Here is a 15,324-nt window from a genome sequence, read left to right as displayed (position 1 = left end):
AGCAGGGGACCCACGAGAAGCAACCATACATTGATATTTCTCTCTCCCTCTCTCCTTCTCTTCCCCTATGAAAATAAATAAATAGAATCTTTAAAAAAAAAAACTAAAAAAAATGTAGTATGAAAATATACTAAGGCTTCAACTTTAAAAAAAACTATAAAAGGAACAAATAAAGGAAAATGTACATACATGGGTGAAATTTATAAAAATTAAAATTAGTAATTTTGTAAAAAGCAATAAAACTAAAGTTGGTTATTGAAAAGCTGAATAAAATAGACTAGTGGTGGAAAAGCCCAACAAATAAAAAAAGATAAGTAACATTAAAATGAAAATTTAAAACTACAAAGAAGAGATGAGAATAATTGCAGCTTTATAGCAATAATTTTTAAATATAGATAAATACTTTATATGTTAAAAAATTTCTAGTTATTTCCAAAGTCAACTCAAGAACAGAAAAATATTATAAAATCGATAATCCTATTACAAATACATTTTCTAAAGATCTACCACTAAATAAGCTATAATGCTTAATTTTATAAGCCAGTTGGGTAGAACCCATAAAAATCAGATGATTCCTATGTGATTCTCATTATTTTATAGCACAGAGAAAAAAGATGAAAAACTTCCAATTTGTTTTTCAAAAGTAATATATAACCCAAATTCCAAGCAAGAATAAAAAAATTCTATTTAATTCTCATGAACATAGAAATAAAACCCTGAATGAAATATTTAAAGCGTAGCAAATAGAAGGTTTGTTATTACTACCTGTATCGTGGCAAATCATTGCACCTCTCTCTTAGTTTTTTTCCTCTGTAAAATGGAGACCATAAGTACCTAGAGCATGGAGTTATTATGAAGATTAAATAGTAAATATAAAGTTCTTAGAATAGTGCCTGGCACATGGCAAATGATCGGTAAGCTCTTATTATCCCAATAACAAAAGCAACATAACCCAATGCATTATCATTTGAAAAAGGAAAATAAGATATTAAATGTAAACATTAAATCATTTTTAGCATTTTGGCAAATCTTTAAATAAAAAAGGTATATAAACAGCACTCTCCCAAACATTTCAAGGATTATCACACACTAATAGCACAAATTATATTGTGTTAAAATACTGGTCATTTCCATTCAATTAAATATTAAGACAAAGGTATTCAGTGTCACCATAATTATTCCATATTTTGAAGATTACACTAATGAAATAAAGTAAAACAACAAATATTGAAAAAAGATTATTTGTAGATTACATATAGCTAAAAAGTCTAAGAGAGTAAGCAAAACTGAATTAAAACTAATGGGATTTTATTTAGTAGGCTGAAAAAAAGATGTACCAAAACTCAGTATCTTTTCTTATAGTAACTGATAAATAAAAATTTTATATGAGAAAATAAGAGCCCCAAAATTATGTAATACTCAAGAATAAACTTAATAAGAATAGCATAAGATTATATAATAAATTATATAAATTTCACTGAGCATAAAATATAACCTGAATACTTTCTTTTTCAAAATAATATTAGAGAATTATTTTTTAAAGATTTATTTTTAGAGGCGAAGGGAGAAAAAGGGAAACATGAATGTGTGGTTGTCTCTCATGCACCCCCTACTGGGGACCTGGCCTACAACCCAGGCATGTGCCCTGACTGGGAATTGAACCGGAGATCTCTGTTTGCAGGTCGACGCAGGTCAACACTCAATCCACTGAGCCACACCAATCAGGGCTGAGTGCTTCCTATTAACCATTCAGCAGTATCTGTATCTTAGCCATCCAAACTCAAAACCTGGAATCCCTTCTAGTTTCATTCCTTGCCTTGCTCTACACACCTGAACTTAGTCATTGCATCTTTCATATTTCACCCCATAAATAGTTCTCAAATTTGTTACCCCTTTGCCATCTCTACTTCATTTATCCTGGTTATTATCCTTTGGAAAGACTCCAGAGAATTAAATACTCTCGCTACTTGTAGGCTTACACTCCTCAAAATCATAACATCCATGCCACATAATCAATCTAAAATACAAACCTAACTAGATCAGGCCTCACCTTAACACAAGAGGTCACCATTGAATTCTGGATGGTGTCCAAGTAATAAGGTCTTCGGTCATGTGCACCCAGCTTCATCTCCTCCCTTTCCCCCTTTGGGGGGCTTAAAATATGGCTCTATGTTTCCCATACTAGGTAGGATATGCAATTATCACAGACTAAAGATGTTAGGGCTTCTCACAGCTGTCATCATGGTTCACCCTACTACACTTACCACATCAATTTTTGGTTATTTTATGTCAAAGTGAATAGTTTATGGCCCTTCCCAGGTGGCTCAGTTGGTTGGAGCATTGTCCGGTGCATCAAAAAGATTGAGAATTCCCCCCAGCCCGGCTGTGAATTTCATTCCTGGTCGGGGTGCCCACAGAGGCAACCGATGTTTCTCTCACTCCCTTCTTCTCTACAATCAATAAACATATTCTCCCCCCAGGTAAGGATTTTTAAAAAATGAATACTTCACAGAAGCGATGCAAAATTTGTGTGACTGCTTAAATTAAAATGCATTATTTCAAAGAAAGATGGCACAGCAGGCAGCTTTGACCCTTTCCTGGGGCTCAAAATGGGGATGGGGGTGATGATGACACACTTAATCATTAAGTGAAAAGTCGAACACTACCAAACTGTTATCACTGCATTTGCCAAGGACACAAGATGTAATTAACACTTGCTGAGAACATATTTATGCTAGGCAGCAGTCTGTAGGACCTGACATGACCTCATCTCTACTGATCTATGTACTCCAGGTAGAGTGCTTTCCTTGCTATTCCTGACACAGGGTGTCAGGCTCCCACTTCCTGTGCCCTTGCAATTCTGTCTACCAATCTTTTCCTCCAGAGAGTATGGCTCCTTTAAGTATTTCCTCAAATGTTGCTTTCTAAAAATAAAAAATAATAATATAAAAATATGAAAAATGTTGCTTTCTGCATCCTGATCTCCTGTGTCCCTTCTTCTCAGTCCCCTTCACATTAGAGAAATAGTTGTTCTCTACTATTTCTATTCCACTAATTATTCTCTATTATTTCTTTCCACTTCACCTTCCGTATTTCATTATTTATTGTTTTCATTTCCTATACCAAAATGTAATGGCAGAATTTTGTTTTATTTACTGTAAGATTTTTTACTTTATTCACTGAATCTAGTGCCTAGACCAGTAAGTACCCAGAACACGGTAGGCTTAATTATTTATTGAATGAACAATCTTATGAAACATCTATAACTGTTAGCAAGATTTTACCTCGTGAAGAGACTGAAGCACTGAGAATCTGACTACAGTCATACAATAAAAGGTAGAGCTATGATTTGTAAGCAGACAGCCTGACTGCACTCTTTACCATAACCGCATTGTGCCTGATTTATGTAAATTATACAAGTCATTATACAGGTACTATTAAGGACGTTTCCCTTATTAGACAGCTTCTTCGCGGCAGGGGATACTTCATTCTGTCCCTGACTTGCAACGTCTAGCCCGTGTTGCACCTCAACAATTACTTGCATTATGAATAAATGCATACAGTAATTACCCAACATGTATTTCTCAATTGGCTAATTATTTAACCTTTCAGATTTAATTTTTTGACTTTTAATGTAAAAATACTGTCTTAAAAGTGATGTAAAAATACTCTTTGAATTGACAAAAAATATTCTGACAAATGGTTTAAAATAATATGCACCCCATTCTTACAGTTTTCTTCAATCTGGTTTTTAAAGCTTTATTCAACAGTAGTATACATTAAACAAAAACCTGCAGAAACAGCCATCTGACTCATTTCATAACACACACGCGCATATTATCTCTAATCAAAAGCCACAAACGACAGTGTCATTTCCACAGACACCGAGATTTGTAACACAGTCATGCCAGATAAAACAAGACATCTTCACTTACAAAAACTGACGCTAATGAGAACACCCCCAGAGGAATAACTGGCCCAGGAGTCACTCGCGGGTAGCTTTCTCAAATAAGTTTGACAACGACGATCGTAAAGGTAGAACAAACTTGACACAAAATCCCATGGCTATAGATTTACTGTGAGAAACAAACATTCCCGGATAGAAGGGCTGGACATGATGACAGATTTTTAAAAGACACACCTCCAGGCTGCCTCAAAACCTAGAGCCCAAGTTTCTCCTCAAGAGATCCTCACCGTCTCTAGACTAGGGGGAAGCAACCATTTCTCGGGTAGAGGATGATGCACAAATAAAAACTGGCCATCCAGCGTGAAGGCCGAAGAATCAAACGAAAATACAGCGCCCGGATGAAAAACGACCCCTTGCGCCTAACCGCCCCTTCACACACTGAGCAGCAATCGCATTTCTCGCGGGATGTCTCGTCTTCACAGGATTTCAAAGCTGAAACCTGGCGGCCTTTCAGGTAAGGGGCCTAAAAGGACAGCTCCTAATCCATTTCATGGCATCTTAGCCCTTCCACCCAGGTGCCATCCTTTTCTCTAAGAGCCTCCAGTCATTAAGAGTAGTCGTATGACTTCCGGAGCTAGACCGGAACCGGAAGCTTCTGGCCGCGAAGGGGTGGGGCCGAAAAATCAAAAAAAGCGCGGTGAAAGGCGGAGGTCCGATTTGGCCGGGTCGTGGTGGCCGCCTGGCTGTCCTGTGGCCGTTCCCGATGGACTCCACTGCCTGCCTGAAGTCTTTGCTCCTAACCATCAGTCAGTATAAAGCCGTTAAGTCGGAGGCGAACACTACCCAGCTCTTGCGGCACTTGGAGGTGAGGGGCTCCGGCGGGGAAGACGAGATGGACTTCCCTGTAGTAATATTTAGTGCAGGGTGCAGCCGGGGTGTAGTGGCTCCAGTTTAGGAAAGAAAGGTCAGTTCTCTCTTTCCTCAGCTGTCTTTTTGTATTAGAAGGTAAAGAAGTCAGGTGAGTGTCAGCCTTGAATTCCCACCCTCTCCTTTTCCGTCCCTGGGCCCTCCGCGTTCAGGAGGGACGAGCGACTGCCGAAAATCCTAGGCAGAGGAAGGTTGGGACAAAATTGGGAAATTTAGGCTGTGTTTGTGGTGGTAGAGGAGAAATATCAAGCCTGTATCTTTTCTCTTGCTTTTTATTTTGTTTTTTTTCCATCGTAACAGCCCTGACAGAATATACAGCGATTCTCGGGAGTGAAGGTAATGAGGAGTGATGATTTATTGTTTTATTCCTTGTCCCTTAGGCATTTACAACCTGAACCTGTTCCTTACTGCTATTTTTAAAATTCATGTTGAACACTAAGATGAAAAATTTATTTCAACTTTCTCTGCATTAAGAAGCAATTTTACTTAGAGTAATCATAACCTTTTTTCTTTCACGATATATATTGTTCACGGTTTTTCAGTCTTAAAATACTGAATTGTTTCCATTTTTTCTTTTAGTTTCCACTGATTTGCTCCTAGAGTACTTATTCTATGTTATAACTTTTTTGCTCTTAACCTGCTGTCATTTGTTATGCATTCATGGAATTCCAACTAACATTGATCTCAGTTTAATAAAAAGCAGTGAAGTTCAAATCTCATTGTAATGCTCTCTGTTGCAGCTTCAATTAACATAGAATTGAACGTAATTTTAAAATATATTCTATTTGTTATGTTAATCCTGTGATAAAACGTTAAATTACCAAAGATTAGCAAAATACTGCAAAAAGAAAACAATTGTTAATGGTGCAACAACATCAGTTTTTGGTGAAACTGGAGTGCTTAAATGTGCCTCAGGCTTCACTGGTGTTCCTTACTATTTCAGGTGCTCATCTCCTGAGTACACTTTTTTTCATGCATTACCTCACAAATTTCTGGAAATCTAATAATGATGAAGGTATTAGTTGTTAAATGCTAATGCTTTACTTCTCAATCAGGATAGAACAGTGTGCTAGTGGATCCAGAAACCACAGAATAAACAGGGCTGTTAGTTTTACTTAAGATAAAGGAGTTAAGTATTTTAAATATTAATTTTAAACATAGCCTGTCTTTGAGAATAAACAGGTATGTTTTGAATCTGAGCACCATGTTATCATGAATCGAAGGAGACTTCAAGGAAATTTGAGGCTTAAAGATTTGATAGTGTGTTCCAAACTTTCAAAGGGTTTACTGAAAAATCATATCATTTAGAAAGATAACACATATTCCATGCATAACATGCATTCTTAACTAAAGAACTTGATAGTTTTTTTAACATATGTGTACACTCTAGTAGCTGCCAGCTGTATCATAATATAGAATATTTCTAGCCCTCAGATAAGGTTTTTTCAATTGTCACTGCTCATTAATTTTAGATAAGTGGACTTATACAATGCATACTTTTGTATTTGGCTTCTTTCAATATAATATGAAATTCATTCATGTTGCATACTTTATTCTTTTTTATTTCTGTGTAAAGTTCTATTTATAAATTCAGTTTATATTCTGTTATGGGCATTTGAGTTGTTTCCAGTTCTGAGTAGAATTTGAATACATATATAAATATGTTTATACTTTTTTTCAGATAAAAGCACTAATTTCTCTTGTAATTTTATATATAGAAGTGGAATCATTAAGTCAATGTTTATGTTCAGTTTTAGTTGAAACTGTTAAGCAATTTTTCACAAATGATACCATTTTACTCTCCCACATCAATATATGAAATTTGCTGTCATTCATCTACAGATTTTTAAATTTTAACGATCTTGATGATGATATTAACAGTGAATATCTTTGTTCATACCTCATGAGAGCAACATAGGAGAATAACCAACATATGGTTATTCTGTGAAAGATTGATTATTCAGTCTGCTATTCTGCTGCACTTCTACTAATTTTTATTTATAGTCCCATGCAGAACTTGAGCTTTGAATTCTTTTTTAATTGGTACAGCTGAATTGTTCTCAATTTTTATGTGTTTTTTTATTGTTATTCTGTTACAGTTGTCACAATTTTCCCCCCTTTGCCCTGCTCCACCCATCCCACCCCCCCTCACAGTTCCCACACTGTTGTCCATGCCCATGTGCCGCAGCCCGCTGCAGCAGANCCATCTTGATGATGATATTAACAGTGAATATCTTTGTTCATACCTCATGAGAGCAACATAGGAGAATAACCAACATATGGTTATTCTGTGAAAGATTGATTATTCAGTCTGCTATTCTGCTGCACTTCTACTAATTTTTATTTATAGTCCCATGCAGAACTTGAGCTTTGAATTCTTTTTTAATTGGTAGAGCTGAATTGTTCTCAATTTGTATGTGTTTTTTTATTGTTATTCTGTTACAGTTGTCACAATTTTCCCCCCTTTGCCCTGCTCCACCCATCCCACCCCCCCCTCACAGTTCCCACACTGTTGTCCATGCCCATGTACCATTCGTACATGTTCCCTGTTCAGTTCTTTCCCCTTCTTTCCACTATTATACCGTTCCTTCTGCCTCCCCTCCAGTCATTGTCTGTTCATGTTTCCATGCATGTGGTTCTATTCAGTCTTGATGGTGTTTCATAGCACTAATCTTATGTAATGATTAAGAACATGGATTTAGGAACAATGAATCCCAGTTATGTTACTATCTCAGTATGTACCTCAGTTTACCCACCTGCAATCCAGTTAGCACCTACCATGCAAATTACTGTGAATATGAAAAGAATTAACATACATAATCCCCTTAAGTGCCAAAGTACTAGTTATTGCTAAAATAAATTCTGTTTGCTTAAAACATTCAGTGTATTTGAGCAAAGAAAATTTATAAAGCAATTTTTAAATTTTACCTTCTAATAAATCATTATTACACATCAGAGTATTTAAAGGAGAAAATGTCTTAGACTTCTACAGGGCTATCTTTATAAGTAGGCAAAAGGGCAATGCTCAGAAGTTTCCTTACCACAAAAATATCTTGTATGAGTATCTAACTTTACCTTTGGGCCATTTTTCAGTCTTAAAGACTTTTACTTAAATGTTAAACCACATAATCCTTGGGAAAAGATATTCTGAAGCTCCGTTATCAGCAAAGCTTCAGAGGAAAAACTGACACCTGGGTAAGGGAATAAAAAGACACAAAAAAGGAAAGATTAGAACAGGGGTGTTAAGCTCATTGGTGGGGATGGGGGGGCGTGGCACATCAGCTTCAAGGTTGCCTTCAGAGGGCTGAATATAATTTTAGAACTGTATAAATGTGACTGCTCCTTAACCAGGGGCAAGGAGCTCACCACTGCCACCAGGTAGAAACAAGATGCCGGCCTGATAAAACAAGGTAGAGGGCCGAGGCTTCAGGCCATGTGTTTGCCACCTGTGGAGTAGAGGGATGCTAAAACAGCCTTCTTAGATGACCTTTTAAAAGTAAAAACATATAGAACAGATTTAATCTAATTTTAAAGCAATTATTCTCCATTTTCATAGAAAAAATATGCTTATTAATGAATAACATTCAAAAGCATTTTGAAAATACGTGGCTGTCAGACAACTTGTTTTGGGCCTTCAATCCCAACTTCACCTTTTCAAGTGGGAAGGGAAAGGGTATTTTATAGGATTGTGAGAGAGGAGTAAAGTATGGAATAACCAAAAATAAAATTTGTCTATGCCTGACCTGGCTGCCTTAAAAAAATTGTTTTAACTTCCTCTTTTGTAATCTCCATTTTCTGGGCTCAGCTGTTGTCTTTGGGCGGGAGCAGGAATAATCACATAGTTAATCTTGAATTTAGCTACTTTTCACTTTCCATTGTCTTCCTCAAAGTAGGTGGAATAAATGTACTGGAATTTATTTGTTCAAAAAATATATTGGTAGTAGAGCATTGATTTGTACCTGATTGCTTCATGGAGTGTTAAGTGTAGTGGGGAAGATAAATGCTAAGTACTAAGGAGGGTGTATGTTGCTAAGTTGTCAAAAGTTTGCCAGTTTATGAGATAAAAGTATAATGTATTATTCAATAACATAGTAGGCAAACCTAACATAATGTAGTTGGTGGAAAATTAGAAAAAGTTTCCTGGAGGGAACAAAGCTGAAACCCTAATGACTATGTTAGCCAATGAAAGAAGGGATAGGTAATTAATCTTCCAGGCAGAGGGAACAGCATATATAAATTTTCTAAATTGGGAAAGAGAGAGGCAGTGGCACTTTGGAAGAACTGAGTTTTTATTTGAAGTGGAGAAGAGCTAAAAACTGCCAATTTCTAACACATTTTAATTACTGTTTTGTAGGTAATCTCTGGACAGAAGCTCACACGCTTATTTACATCAAATCAGATATTACCGAGTGAATGCTTGAGTTGCCTTGTAGAACTGCTTGAAGACCCAAACATAAGTGCACCACTGATCTTCAGTATCATTGGTTTGCTATCTCAATTAGGTAATTTATTTATTTTTATTTTTAAAAGATGTATGAATTTAATAGTTTTTAAGGGGCAGGTTTAGTTATAAAATCTTGGGGGGAATGATTCATATTCAAAAGATTTCTTCATTACAGAACCTTACAGAGCTATATTTCTTTGTGGATCCCTTGAAAAGGGGATGTTGGATGCATCCTTTCTTAAAATTATCAGATCTAAGAATCTTAAGCATGTCAAAGTTTCAGTGGTCTGCAGATAGGAATGTGCCTTGGGAAATACTGACCTACTTTTGAATTTTAAAAAAGTACATTCACATAATGCCAATACTAAATACAGCACTGAGAAAAATCATAGCTAATGATCAAAAAAGTCATTCTTTGCTCTGGCTGGTATAGCTCAGTGGATTGAGCTCGGGCCTGTGAACCACACGATCGAGATTCGATTCCTAGTCAGGGCACATGCCTGGGTTGCAGGCCAGTTCCCAGCAGGGGACTCGTGAGAGGCAACCGTACATTGATATTTCTCTCCTTCTCTCTCCTTCCTTTCCCCTTTGAAGATAAATAAATAGAATCTTAAAAAAAAAAGTCATTGTTTTTTGATAGACGTCACTGAACTCAGGGCTAAGGGTAAAAACAGCTTTGGTGTTAAATTTTTATTTAATAGCTACTTTTTTCCTTGATTTGTATTTGGGGTATAGGGAAGATATTTTTGTATGTGATTGCGAAATTAACACATTTGTGGTTTTTTTTCAATCCCAGTAATCCACAGTAATATTATTTCTATGACTAACCTTCTGAATTGGAAAGTATTTGTAAATAAAATAGCCATATCCTATTTCACTTTTTTATAGAATGGCAAATTTAATATGGAAGTCAAAATTGTTTCTTTCATCCAAGAAAACCACATGTCAAATTGATATATTTTGTGCCATTTTATTTTAATTTACAGCTGTAGACAATGAAACTAGAGACTATCTTCAGAATACGTATAACCTGAATAATGTGCTCGCAGGAGTGGTATGTCGGAGCAGCACTTGCCACAATGATTCAGTGTTTCTGCAGGTATACATACCCACACAGTACTTTTCACTTAGTACTTATACTTCCTTATTTTCAGATCAAAGTTGACAGGATCTATTAGAAACTGCTAACTCATACTTTATATGCCGGCATAGTACTGCGTGATTAGGCATATCCTTTCCATAAATAAATTTAAGAACTGATTGATCATACATGCAGTACTGTTTAAAAGTTTCTTCAGAGAAAAGAAGCTTATTCACATCTAGCACTATTACTGAAGTGTGAACAGATCTACATTATAAAACTGCTTTGACAGACATAGAAACGGATGTCAGTATTTTGAGATGTAACTTATTCACATTAAAATTGTAATTTGAGTTAGCATCTAGTCTCAATTTGTTAAGGAAACATTCTATAGAAATTGAAGCTATAGATTTGGTCTTATTTAGAATAGACTCAAATCTCTTATACCCATATTTTATGAACATAAAATACACTTGTAAGAAAGTAAAGCAACACCAGTTAAACTGACTTGCAATTTTAAAGATGGTAAATGTGAAAAGTATATTTCTTAGAATTGATGGAATTATAAGATTAAGTAAACCAGGGTGATGAAAAGATGCTCTCTTTGAGATTGATATATAGGAATGTGTTTCAGATGAATCCTAAAGTTCTTAGTAGCCTTACCACTTTATATTTTAAAAAGACAGAGAGAGAGAGAATCATTTTAAGACATGGAAAAGTTCTTAACTCTAAATTTTGCCTCCTAAAATGGTCACATACCCAGAATATACATAGAAGTTCATTCTTGGAGAGCATACAAACTATTTTTATGTGTTTATGTTCATTACTGTCTTTTTTTTTATTCTCAGTGCATTCAGCTTCTGCAGAGGTTAACATATAACATCAAAAATTTTCATTTTGGTGCTAATATAGATGAATTAATAACATTCCTGATAGATCACATGTAAGTATGCAACCAAACATATAACCAAATAATCTATTGGTTTATTTTTAAACTAAAATGATGTAATAGTTCAATTTTTTTAGGAAATTTTTTTCATCTTTTTTAAACAGAGACTGATTCTTGTCTGCTCTTCATAAATGATTCTAAGGGTGTGAAACAGCTTTACTTTTCACAACAAAACTTTAATGGCTTTATTTGAATAGAAAAAATTATCGTAAACTGAAAGTTGTATGTTTATATTTAATCTTCCTGATATGAGAATATACTGATGCATTAGCACATAATCACTCTGACAATTATTTCCACATTTCCATGCTTCAATGAAGAAGATCATTTAGTTTCAAAACATGAAATAAATGGACAATACTATTCAAAGCTTGACTGTCTTCCATGTTAATCAGATTTTTCTTTTTACATGCAAAGAGAAATTTATATGTGTATATTTTGAATAATATAAATGAACCTCATGCTTATATTTTTTATTATTTTTCTTAAAACAACAGTCAGTCTTCTGAAGATGAGTTAACAATGCCTTGTCTAGGATTATTGGCAAATCTTTGTCGACACAATCTTTCTGTTCAAACACACATAAAGACTTTGGTAAGAAGTTTTTTTCTTTCTTGTTTTGTGGTGGGCTGTGTACTTCAAGAAAACTTTATCCACTTTGTCTCATCCAGCTGACCCAACAAAATTAATGAAGACTCAGATTGACATATAAATATCTTGAAGTATTCTAGCCTTCATATGTGTTGTGTTTAAGATATTAAGGGTTAATACAAATGTTGAATACTAAAAGTTTTCCTCCTATTAGCATTCTATTATTTGTTGTATTGAATAACACAAGGAAAGCTAAATTATTTTGTGCTGATAGAAGGGAGGCATATCACCAGCAGTGCCATGTACTTCAATCTTATATTTCCGCAAAATTGATGGCAACTCCCACCAGAAAGATCCATGAATAAATGCCTAGCATCAACTACCAGTGTTTGTGATAGATAAAGGCACATTAATGAGGTTAACTGACCCACCATTAGAAATATATTAAATCAAGGGAGTTCGTTGATTCTTTAAGGTGCTTTGTGAATAGTTCTGTACTCTGCAATATACAGGGTCTGGTACACATAACACCCCTTGTTTATTACATAAAAATTTTTTGTTAGAAAATCGTAAGCATGTAATTCTGTAACATAACAATATTGCTCTCAAGCACACCATATGACATTTTAGGTGAAATATTCAAATTACTGTCCATCTCATGCGAAACATTCATATACCCTACCATCCACATTCAGCATCATTTCTTTGGCTGGACTCTGCACATTATTATGTGTTTAATTTTAAATTAATAATATCTCATTTGTTTATGTGCTGGATTATTCTGACCTAGTGTTATTTTGGAGGTGGGGGTTATTTTGAGCCATGGAAGTGTTTGAGAAGTTAAACCTTTACTCATAATCCTGAATCTAAACACTACTCTTCACTACGATTGTACTTGTCTATACTACTGTAAGCAATATATGAAAGTACCCTCTCCTTGAAATGATTTCTTAAGTTGATAATGATGTTTAATAAACATTTACCTACCCTGTGCAAGATATACTTTCTAAACCAAAATATAAAATACAATGTTTCATTCTATTTTTTTTCTTCCTCAGAATAATGTGAAATCTTTTTATCGAACTCTTATAAGCTTCTTGGCCCATAGCAGTTTAACTATAGTTGTGTTTGCACTTTCAATATTATCCAGTTTGACATTAAGCGAAGAGGTTGGAGAAAAGGTAAACATTATTTTCTTATTATTTTTAAAGATAATTCTGAAGTTTACATTCTCTGATACTTTAAGTCATTGAGGCTCATTTAGGATTGTTTCAACTTAACTTTTTTTTTGGTATAATATGCTTTTCCTAATTTACTTTTAAGCTGTTCCATGCTCGAAACATTCATCAAACTTTTCAGCTGATATTTAATATTCTCATAAATGGTGATGGCACGCTAACCAGAAAGTATTCAGTTGATCTGTTTATGGATCTCCTTAAGAATCCTAAAATTGCTGACTATCTTACCAGGTATGTCTCTCTTTGACAATTTTTAAAACTTCAAAAAATAACAAGATTTGTTTCTGATAAATAAAACTGTCTTTTTAGATAATAAATTTGAGTTCCACTGATTCAGAGTAGCCTAAATAAAAATATTTTGATGTGCTTTATTCTTATTTTTTTTTTGTATTCCTGGCCTGAAATGTAAAAGTATAACAAGAGAGTTTGTGTGTCTGTTTTACTCTGTCTTAGGTGAATAAGGGTACGTTATTCTCCAAAATGTATGTATCTTGATTAATGTTTCAAAACCAGTTTTAAATCTTGAACATTATGATTTTTTGAAACAATTTTTTTGAAGATTTTATTTGTTTATTTTTAGACAGAGGAAGGGAGTGGGGAGAGAAACATCCATGTGTGGTTGCCTCTTGCACGCCCCCTACTGGCACCTGGCCCACACCCAGGCATGTGCCCTGACTGGGAATAGAACTGGCGACCCTTTGGTTTGGAGCTCAATCCACTGAGTCACACCAGCCAGGGTGAAACCATATTTTTATCATAAGAACATTCCTGTCAGTGTGTTTTTCTGTGTTGTTTTTTTCTTTTTTGTGTAAAAATGGATGTTTCCTTCAGTGGAAGCCTCATTTGTGTTATAAGGTAAAAATAAGAGTACATGTTTAGATGTCCATTCTATCACAATAGCATTTCATGTGGTTATTTATGTTTTGAGTTCAAATAGCAACCATTTTCTAGGGAGCTCATGTACATTTTTCATCTTGAGTTTCATTTTCACGATGTCTAAACTGCTTTGTTGTTCTAAGTTAGAAAATCATTGAAATTAGTTCAGAGAGTTAAATTAACAAATCTTTCAGAAACAAAATGTTTATTGAGCTCTACTGTGGCCAAGTGCACAGGAAGAGTCAGTGTTAGCAAAGGCAAGAATATGAAAACAAAGTCCTTAAACTTTAAGGAACATAGAATCTAGGACAGGGGTGTCAAACTCATTTTCACAAGGGGCCACATCAGCCTCCCGGTCACCGTCAAAGGGCTGAATGTAATTTAAGGACTGTATATATGTAATTACTTCTTTACTAGGGGCAAGGAGCTCTACATTTGGCCCTTTGAAGGCAACCATGTTTAGGATTGTTTCAACTTAACTTTTTTTTGAATATAATATGCTTTTCCTAATTTACTTATATGAAAATTAAAAGAAAATTCCCTAATTTGCCTTTCCTAATTTCTTAATGTGCTTTTCCTGATCTAGAAATTATGCAAAAACATAGTTCCTAATCTTTGAGGAACATAGAATATAGAAGTTAAAAAAAACAAAAGCTAAGCACAAGGGCAAGGTTGACCAGTATTCATATGGTCAACTGATACTTAGAAATAGCAAACAACATTCACAGTGGCATTTTATCTTTTCTTATCTTAAGTCTCAGTAGATGAATGTCTCTGGAGTACGCTTTGTTCTAAGAATCTTCCCAGTATATTTTCATGTAATACCCATTCCAACCACCAAATACAGTACTTATCTAACAGCTTTGGAGTAAACAAAAATACTATTTTGGGTATGCCTTTCTAGGAGGACAGAAAGATACTGTGATTTAACAATAGTGAGTGGTTGCTTAATCACTTCTGTATATCTCTCACTTGTATTATGTAATTTCTTTTCTGCATAGCCTAGAACCCCTGATTCCCTCTAAAAGAAAATTATGTTGTCCTCTTATCTGTTCTACCATTTAGCAAAACATTTCTGAATCTGTTGCAAAGTCTAACTTAATGCCTGGGTTCCTTATCAACCCTTGAAAAAAATCTCGAATTCTGAATTTGTATACTGCGTGCTCGTGATCTCCGGCTTTACTTGGGCAACATCTCTTAAATTTATTCAGCTTTCTTTCACATTTTCTACAGTGACTGCTTTAAATATTTACTACTTGCCATTTTTCACTCAGAAAATGCCCTTAATCTTTTTGTTTCATAGGAAAGAAA

General features: G+C 34.8%; 2 protein-coding genes across 2 annotated transcripts in view; one reads left to right on the top strand and one right to left on the bottom strand.

Moving 5' to 3' along the window:
* DZIP3 (DAZ interacting zinc finger protein 3) overlaps window positions 1-2,128 on the bottom strand; it is a 99,802-nt gene extending 97,674 nt beyond the window's left edge. The window contains 1 exon segment of the mRNA XM_037063359.1: window positions 2,051-2,128. Coding sequence (XP_036919254.1) covers window positions 2,051-2,128 — 78 coding nt within the window.
* A 2,451-nt stretch (window positions 2,129-4,579) lies between these two features.
* CIP2A (cellular inhibitor of PP2A) overlaps window positions 4,580-15,324 on the top strand; it is a 38,280-nt gene continuing 27,535 nt past the window's right edge. Inside the window, exons 1-7 of the mRNA XM_037063353.1 lie at window positions 4,580-4,772; window positions 9,189-9,336; window positions 10,265-10,377; window positions 11,208-11,302; window positions 11,806-11,902; window positions 12,958-13,080; window positions 13,223-13,368. Coding sequence (XP_036919248.1) covers window positions 4,671-4,772; window positions 9,189-9,336; window positions 10,265-10,377; window positions 11,208-11,302; window positions 11,806-11,902; window positions 12,958-13,080; window positions 13,223-13,368 — 824 coding nt within the window. The 5' untranslated portion in view covers window positions 4,580-4,670. The remainder of the gene's footprint in view (window positions 4,773-9,188; window positions 9,337-10,264; window positions 10,378-11,207; window positions 11,303-11,805; window positions 11,903-12,957; window positions 13,081-13,222; window positions 13,369-15,324) is intronic.

The sequence above is a fragment of the Sturnira hondurensis genome, unplaced genomic scaffold (assembly GCF_014824575.4).
Source record: "Sturnira hondurensis isolate 20B ecotype Veracruz unplaced genomic scaffold, ASM1482457v3 Scaffold0014432, whole genome shotgun sequence".
Lineage (NCBI taxonomy): Eukaryota > Metazoa > Chordata > Mammalia > Chiroptera > Phyllostomidae > Sturnira > Sturnira hondurensis.
This window is presented reverse-complemented; position numbering and strand designations above follow the sequence as displayed.